The sequence below is a fragment of the Camellia sinensis genome, chromosome 9, assembly GCF_055761805.1.
Source record: "Camellia sinensis isolate YWXY chromosome 9, ASM5576180v1, whole genome shotgun sequence".
NCBI lineage: Eukaryota > Viridiplantae > Streptophyta > Magnoliopsida > Ericales > Theaceae > Camellia > Camellia sinensis.
In genome coordinates, this window is record NC_138969.1 from 16,032,850 (window position 1) to 16,042,111 (window position 9,262).

Here is a 9,262-nt window from a genome sequence, read left to right on the forward strand (position 1 = left end):
TCATTTTACACTCAAGAATCTCCTAAAGCCGAGTCCGGATGGGGGAGATATGGCTGGTTGAAGTTAGGCATCAATTCGATTGAGCTGGAAATGAGCAACCTTCACTAAAAGAGGGATATCTCTTACCAAAAATGGAATGTTAATGTGAGGTTGCCACCATTGGAAAGCTTACTTCCAGGGCTTCAATTTGCACACAAGAATGACCTGCAAAGGAGTCCAGATAGAAGAGATATTCCCATTTGAAGTCGGGCTTGGAAGCAGATTTTTGATAGGCTGCAGAGGCACATTGATGGCCGGCAGTGGACCATTGATGGCCGACACTTGCCGGCCACCAATGTAAAATCCATATATTTTCCTCCAACTATTGCACACTGCTCTAGCTATTCTCTCTTTGACATTTTCAACCGAAGCTCATGGTTTGCTATATATTGAAGCCAAATGTCTCATATTGCAAGGTTAGAACATTTTAGGAAGAGTTTTTTGGAGCCTCTCTCTCTACACTTCTCTCTCTACATCTTCCTCTCAAGAGCCTTTGTGCATAAGAACTTGCAAGTGTAGATACACTATCCCCTGGCCTATCAACCCTTGATGAAGGTTGTTGATCTTTGAGCTGAGGTTCTACAAAGCCTTCTTGAAGCTTCTTAAGGTGGTTTTGACTTGGTTTTGTGGCCTAAAGTGTGCTTGGCTTCAAGAGGTAAAACTTTCAGCCTTTAAGCTTGTCTTTCACACTTGCTTTGCCATCTTTTTCCACCATTTCAAGGCTGGTTTTCAACTGTAAAAAACTCTGATTTTGAGGTTCTAAAATGGTGGTTTAAGCCTTGTTTGGCTAAGGGTTGTCTCTCCCTTTGCTCTTTGGCTTGTAAAGCCTTTTGAGCCAACTTCCTAAGCTTTTGAAACCATCTCTTTTTGGACTTAAAACCACTGAATTCTAGAGAAATTTCAATGGTGAAAAGGTAGTTTTGAGGTCCAAAATGGGAGGGGGTGGTTCCCCCTCCTCTTGTCTTGTTTGCATATGTAGATGGCCTACCAAATGAGCATGTTTTCCTACCATTTTGTAGCTTAGTTCAAGCACTTTTTTATGACTTTTTGGACCTTTCATAACTTTGTTTTTGGTTGGTTTCGCTACTCCTTGCATGCTTCTTATACTTGTAGTATAAATTTTGTTCACTAGCCTAGCATGCTTGCTACTTTGGCCTATTGTTCTAGCTTGTTTTGGCTCTATTTCAGCATGCTTTTGACCTTGATTTAGTATGCTTAAACTCTGTTCCAAGTGGTCTTGGTCGTGTATGGCTTGCCTTGTAGGGCTATAATATAATTAACTTTGCTAGTCTTGTGTTTTGAGACCCCTAGCATGCCTTATTTGTGATATTTGTGTGATATGAAATCATTTTCCATGTAATTTCAGAGCATAAACTCATGTCATACTCTCATGTTCATCACTCTTTCATAGTGCTTCAGAGTTGTGCCTTCATGCTTTGTTTATGAGCCAATACATGATCATATCTTTCTTGCCATCTATGCTGCAAGTCTGCATGTTTTTGCTACTGTTTTGACATGCCTTAGGTCTGTTTTGAATGGTCAAGGTCATTTGAGCATTGCTTAGTATGGTTGTAGTGTAAACGGCTTTGACTAACTTTGAGTTTTGAGGCCCTTAACATGCTTTGCTTGTGATGTTTGCATGATCTAGCATCATTTAGCATGTAATTTCAGTGCATATAGTGTTGTCACACTCTCACATACTTCACTTCTTCAAAACTTTTGAATGTTGTGTATTATGCCTTGCTTATAGACCAATTTGTATGCATGCTTGTCTAAGCTTTTGGACTATCATTTCAGAGCATTTTGGCCATTGTTTTGGCATGCATGAGGTCTGTTTAGGGCTGGTTTAGTCCATTGAGCATTGTATTGCATGGTGCTAGTGTTGTGTCCTTCACTAGTTTAATGGTCTTAGTCTCTTAACATGTTGTACGTGCATTGTTTACATGTTAGAGTCTTGAATAGAACATGCCAAGATTAGCATTTTGTTTGCATAGCATGTTGTTTGCATTGCATCGTGCTCAACTAGACGTTATGTTGAACACAAGGCGGATTGGTCCACTTCATACTCCAAGTGATGAAAGTGAGCCAATCCCCTTTGTCTCCATTGCCTTTGATTATCCGTGATGAGGTAGTGGATTTAGAGTCTTGTTTGCATCGCATTTATTGAATGTGTACAAGATTGGATCTTTGGCCATCATGCATTCCAAATGCTTGATTGATGGTTTTGGATCCAATTGTGCCTCTCCCTTGATGCTTTGGGATGATAAGGAGTGGTATAGTACGTGCATACCCTTGGGAGACCCTCCCTTTCCTCTATCCTGTGCTTTGTTGCAGTTTGGTGTCACAGCACACCAGTGGCCGGCAGTGCCACATTGATGGCTAGCACCCTTCCATTCATGGCCGGCAGTGCCCTCTTTTGGCCGGCAGGTGGCAGGCAGCAACTCCTCATGGCCGGCAAGCCACTGGTGCACTCCCCAGCATTGTTTTGGTAAGTTTCAACAGAAAGATCTTGAGAACACCCTACAAACAAAGCGTCTAAAGAGCAAACCGGAGAGCTTTTCAGGGCGAAAAACCGAATGCATGCATGTTCAACTCCTTCAAGCAATGCTGAGGCAGTGGAGTTAGTATTTTGCTAATTTATTTGATGTACATTTGGTTTTGTAACTTAATTAATTTGTTTAATTCGTTAAGTGATGTAATAATTAGTTACAGCTAGTTATTCGATTTGTGATGTAATAATTAGTTGTAACTAGTTATTCGATTTATGTTGTGTAATAATTAGTCTAATTAGCTTAATTAGATTAGTTAGTTAGTTAGTTAGTTAGCTAGCTTAGCTTAGATTAGCTTAGCTTAATCATTCGGACCCTCCGTCGAGAGGGCAAATGTTGTAATAAGAGTGCGTGTGTATGTAAATGTCTTCCAACCCCATGTCTTTCTCCCTTTTATTTATCCGCTTTCAGTGGTTAGATTAGGGCATGTTTCGATTAGCATACTTTATGCTTGCATGTTTGCATCCATTTATTTGTATTGTATGCACCGAACTCGGCGCATCATTCAAACTGCATCGTATTTCAATACCAATTTGAATACATGTATCAAATTGTCGCATTTCATATGTCATTTTAGATAGCCGAGCATATTTTAATTGCATTTTGCATGCGTTGCATTAGACATGGTTAACATAGTTAGGATCATGCATTGATTTCTAACTAGTTTTCTGTTTTGACTCGAAGTACAATGTAAGTGTTTACGTTTTAACATTCTTGCATGAGATGTGTATGATGCCATGTTAGCATGCTTGCCATGAGGCTTGCTTAACTGCTATAACTGCATGAATGCCTATGGATGAAGGCTTTATTGCTTGAATTGGGAGAATTCAACAAATGTGCGTTTTAAGCCCACTTGAGGGTGACAAATCATGTTTTAAGCCCACTTGAGGGTGACAAATCCGCACTTTAGCCTACTTGAGAGTAGCAACTTCAAACCATTTTTTGAAAAACAAACATGAGATGTTTTGTTCCAAACTGAGCGATTTAGTCTATACTTGTATGTTGTGCGCATCACCTAGGAAGTTAGCTAAATAACTGGAATAAGAACACACGTGTTTTCAAAACAACATATCATGTTTTGTGCGAGCAGGGGTGCTCATTTCAAGACCTTCCCCTCTCATACCCAAGTTTCCGAGCCGAGGCAACTTTGGTGATGACGGACACGTGGCCTCAGGCACGAGTCAGGGTTTCCTAAATTTCCCCAAAACAAAATATTTATGTGGCGACTTTGAAATTTGGCAAAGCAATCCATGTTTAGCACTTTTTGATAAAAATCAGTTTTCCAAAACGATTTGTCGGATTTGGACTCTTTAGTGATTTATCAATCTTACATTGCACTTTGTAAGATTAGATTCAGAACCGTGACAGAAGTCCGAACTGTAGTAGATAGAACCCAATTCGCGCCCTCTCCGAAAAGGGGGGTGCGCGGAGCGAGTTCGGGCAGTCTACAATAAGTAGATAAATAAAAGGGAAAAAGATGTGGGGTTGGAAGACATGCACATTATTACATTGCGCTCTCACTGAATGAATAAACTAGCTAACTAGCTAACTAATTAAAGCTAAAGCTAAAGCTAATTATTACAAACCGAAATGAATAAATTAGCTAAGCTACTTAACTAATTATTGCAACAAATTAATTAACTAACTAATTAAATAATTACAACGCAAGTGCAATTAAAATAAGTAATTAAACTAAACAACTAACTACTCTTCCTCGGGAAACGAGGGATGTTCATGCGCATGCTCGGTTTCCACCCGAAAAGACCATCGTTTTGCTTCCTGAGAGCCTCTATTGTGCAATAGAACACACACACTATTGCCCACTTCCACAATAACTCTGCTATGCCAAAGGAACACACTGTTGAATTTTGCATCAGTGGTTGGTCAGCTAGTGATGAGGGTTACCGTTCACCAGCGATGGCCAGCCGGCTATCAAAGGTGGTCTGCCGACCACCTGCATACCATGGAAAGTGGCTTGCCGACCACTGCTACCCAATTCTCCTTGCTACAACAAAGGACAAACAGAGCATACACAAGGTATTTCAAGAGTTTGTTTGCACAACTCACCCCTCATGTTCATGAGCAAATTAGAGGAATAGCAAGTTTGGTTCACAAACCATCAATTAATGCATTTTCATTGCATGATGGCTTATAAACCAAGTGTGCAAGTTCAATAAATGCAAAACAAGACATAAACTTCCTCCCTTTCATGAATGATCAAGGGAAGTGGTGACCTTGGAACCTTGAATCATTTCATCACTAATGAGTATGAAATGGTTCAAGTTTACATGTGTTCAATTAACGTCCGATTGAACACAACCAAACTATTATCTTACTTACTTGTAATTCCAAGTTTTAGTTCCTCCATTTTAAATTACCACCCATCCTTTAATTAATTGAGTCCAAAGAGTGAGTTTAAGTCCTCTAATGGAAAGAATGCTCAAACCAAGAGTTGTCTTAGGCATGAAAGAGACATCATACTGTTGGTAACAAACCCCCTAAGGGATTAAACCATTAAGCATGACACCTCAATCTCATGCTTTAAACAAACAAGTTGTTCGAACCACTTTCAAAGCAAAATAAAAGCCAAGAAATGAGGGAGGTTGCAAAGATTATTAATGCTGAAAATGTGTGACAAAAGCATAAATACATGCTATCAACTCAAAGGAAATGGTGCCTAAGGCCTAGAACACCAAACTCATGAAGACTATTACACTATAAGCATGCAAAACAAAGCTCAAATGCAACTAACAATCCAAAATAGTGCTAAAGTAATCTAAAATATGTCCTAAAATATGCTGAAATTGAGCTAAAAAATGCTAGATAAATATGGTAAAACATGGCACAAACTAAGCTAGTAAGCAAGACACAAGGACGGGAGGTTAACCCCTCCAAATTTGGACTTCAAAACATGATTTTGGCCACTGAAATAACTCTGAAAATCAGTGTTTAAAAGCTCAGAAAAAGATGATGCAAGGGTAAGAAACACAAGGGCAAAGGCCTCCAAAATAAGGTACAAAGAAGGATGGAACACCCCTCAACCTTTAATGGCCTTTGGACCCAAGTTTCAACCCAAAAATGCAGAAGTTTTTCAGTCCATAATCAGTTGGAAAACAACAAGAAAAATAGTAGAGAAAGAAAGTAAATGAGCAAAGCTTTATACCTCTTGAAGAGAAGAAGCAATTCAAGCAACAAAACCAAGCAAACAACACCCTCAAGAGCTCAAACCAAGCTCAAAAGTACATCAGCTCAAAGATGAGAAGATTTGGTTAAGGGGGTATACGCAAAGGCTAAGGATTTGTAGGCAAAAGTGTAGAGATTTGTTAGAGAGGAAAATTTTTTATCTCACAATTTTCTAACATCAAAACATGAGAGAATGGTCTCCTATATATAGAAAACATGAATTCTCTACAACGATATACAGCCCTACACGTGGGTGAAAATGCATGCATCTGTGCAAACAACTGGCACAACTGGCATAAAATATCTGTAAAAGAAACTACTGGCCAGCCAGCCACATCAGTAGACGACAGCCCAAAAGTGATGGTCGACAACCTCAAAAGGTGGCCGATAGGCCACCAGAAGCTGTAGGCTTGAAGAACTAAGGCTTGGTCCAAGAATGAGGCAACAAGGGTGTGGGGTTTGAAAGGTTCAAAGTTGTGGCGTTCTGCTGAGAACTTCGAGCATTCAGCAAGCATATAAACTCATCATCGGGTGTGCATGCAACAGTGTCCAAGTCGTAAGGACTGTAAAAAATGGGGTTTCTACACAAAGAGTAAATATTATCAAGGTGTAGTAGAAATGAAGCTAAAAAATAACCCATATCTTTAAACCATTAGAGTGCCAGAGTGTTCTGTAAATTTGGTTGATTTAGTCATTGAAACTAATGAAACCTCGCTAAAAAGCGCAAATATGTGACACAACAAGAACACAATAACATAACAATTTTCAAAAAATGTTGGACACAATATATGTGGGGCCCACACAAAATATAAAATTTTATTACTTATATATTTATTACATATCATATATACGAATATTTCATTCAAAAATAATTTTAAAAAATGTAACCAAACATTATTCCTAAAATACAAAAGAGAAGAGATTAATATGTATATATACATTGTTTTTCTTTTATAATTGGATCCCAAGTCATGTGTCTAAGTCCCACATGTATCTCCCAAGCGTTTCTGTGTATAAAAAAAATTAAAGTCACATATAGACGTGTCCAACACATGTCAAGATGTGTCCAAAACGGACACAACACCTTCTTAGAAGTGTTTGTCCTTTCTAAGAACCATGTATATTCTGATTGCCTACGCCACTCCACTTATCAGTAATTCAGCATCATCACATCCACATGGCATTGGCATTGGCATATATGGTACCTGATTGCCAACACCACTCCACTTATCAGCAATTCAACATCCTCGCATCCCCTTATGGCATTGGCATGGCGTGGTTGTTATAAAACTTTTGAATGCTAAGCGTTGCACAAGGACACTTGTTTGGTTTTTTAAGGCTACTGGGATGCCTCCACTTATTGCACCAAACTACAAAAGAGTGCCACCAGAGAGAGTTCATTATGCTGAGCCACTCTGCCCTTGGCCAACTTTATACTAGTTTGTTCTGCTAAAACTCATGACAATAATTTGTACATGCTACTAACTTTAATTAGTAAACTAGAAAGTGATACCCACGAATCATACTTTTAAGTCATACCTATGAACCTATATAAGTACGGATTTTGGAAGACACCCATATATACACTTGTATAGACTTCGATACACCTATACAGGTGTTCATCTACAAATATTGCCTCTATACATTCATATAACTTCACTTAGGTACTTCTAACCATTGCCACCTAAAAAAACATCAGATTTAATCAAATAAGCAAAAAAGTAGATCAAAGCTGAAAATGTATTACCTCAGGTGGTTCCAAATCCAAACTTTTCTCGGTGATTTCTCTAGTCTTCTTAACTTTTGGGATATGAGCAATCCTTCCAGACGTTGAATTGCCATTTACATAGGCCTGCAACAAAATGGGTACAATTAAGAGGGACTCTGAAATTAGATCAAATGCCTGATTGAGTAATTACATAAAATCAAAGCCATATATAAAACACTTTCGTACCCTTGTATTGCCTCTCTAGCCACATTTTCCTCGAAAACATGTCCGCAAAGCTCAATTCCTAACACAATAAAATGCCCATGACAGATACAGAAAGCAAACTGTCAGGCAAGAAAACGAAAAAAAAAAAAAAAAAAGAAATATGCACAATTTACCCATTTGCAGTGATGAAAAGGGATAAGCTCTTCTCCCCTTAATCCCCACCTTTGCACTACAGTAAAAAGAAAAACAAAACATAAGTAAACATTTATACTGGAAGAAAAAAGAACGATCCAATCCACTTCTCTTCAGTTTTAATAAACAAATTTATAACGCACCATGTTTAATTTACTTTTAAATAATCGGTTAAACACTTCTTAAATAATTCCTAACACATAACAAGATTGTACATTCAAACAATCAAACAAACAGAACTACATAAGTGTAGCACATATTCCATAGGTTTCAGATAAAACAAACACAATATAGCTTCCAGGAACAAATTTTGGAACAAACAAAGCATACCATTGGGCAAATTAAGTGGTTATACTGCCCTAGTTTACAGAGATTACTATCAATCCCAAGCTCCTCCATTTTCCTCCTCAAAACCTTCATTTCAGCCAAGTCAATACCATTCTCTTCTAGGCTCTCCTCATAAAGTTGAGAAACTAAAGCAATTCAAATCATTACACTGTCAATAACCCTTCAAACAGAAATATATACATAAAAACACAAAGAAACACATATATGTGGGTTTAAAGGGGGAAAACCTGGTGTGTGGATATTGGCATCTGAAACAGAGGAAAACCCGGGATTTTTAAGAGAGAAAGGGTGAATCCTTGATATGGGTTTAGAAGGAAAAGTAGAGAAGATGAATCTTTTGGTGTGGAAGAAGTGGGTTTGAGAATAAGGGGTTGTGGGGAGTACAGTGAAAGGTGAGAATTTGAGGAAAGGTTTGGAAGCCATGAAAATGTTGGAAGTGAAGAGCTTGTGGAGAGGATAGCGATGAGGGATAAGCATGTCTAGAGCTTCAATTTTGCTTTGTGCATTTCTGCTTCAGTAAGCTTCCATGGCTGAAAAGCAAGAAGGGCGAGTAGGGGTTGGAACTTATCAGATAGAACACACTCTCGCTCCCTCTCTCTCTCTCTCTCTCTCTCTCTGCGCAAGGATTATGGGGTCGGGTGGGTTAAGTAATTTCAAAATGAGTAATCTGAACCACAAGATTGGGTTTGTATAGTATGAATTAAAATGACAATGTGTGATTGAGTTTGTGGTTGAGATTGAGATTGAGATTGAGATTGAGTTTGTATAGTATTTGTATATAATTAAAATGAATAATTTTATAAACTCACTCTTATTTATTTTGAATGATAATGTGTGATTGAGATTGAGTTTGTATAGTATAAATTTTATATGTAGAATAAATTTGAATCACAAGATAATAATTTTGGATGATTTTTGGGTAGTTTAGTCTGGATTTATAGTATTACCTTATTCGGGAAGTTCTAAAATGACTAAATAAATACAAAAAAAATAAAATAGGTTAATTTAATCAATAAGA

General features: G+C 38.0%; 1 protein-coding gene across 5 annotated transcripts in view; it reads right to left on the reverse strand.

Annotated features, from left to right (window-relative positions):
• The window catches only part of LOC114321276 (primase-helicase Twinkle, chloroplastic/mitochondrial), a 29,445-nt gene extending 20,580 nt beyond the window's left edge, over positions 1-8,865 (reverse strand). Inside the window, exons 1-6 of one of the 5 annotated variants that reach the window (XM_082886215.1) lie at positions 8,472-8,865; positions 8,227-8,369; positions 7,878-7,933; positions 7,726-7,783; positions 7,519-7,623; positions 4,046-4,593 (exon numbers count right to left, since the gene is read on the reverse strand). In XM_082886215.1, coding sequence (XP_082742341.1) covers positions 7,916-7,933; positions 8,227-8,369; positions 8,472-8,721 — 411 coding nt within the window. In that variant the 5' untranslated portion in view covers positions 8,722-8,865 and the 3' untranslated portion in view covers positions 4,046-4,593; positions 7,519-7,623; positions 7,726-7,783; positions 7,878-7,915. Of the gene's footprint in view, positions 1-4,045; positions 4,594-6,572; positions 7,624-7,725; positions 7,784-7,877; positions 7,934-8,226; positions 8,370-8,471 lie in introns of those variants that run through there. The other 4 variants (XM_082886216.1, XM_082886214.1, XM_082886217.1 and 1 more) reach the window with 4 other exon arrangements.
• Between the last annotated feature and the right edge of the window lie 397 nt (positions 8,866-9,262).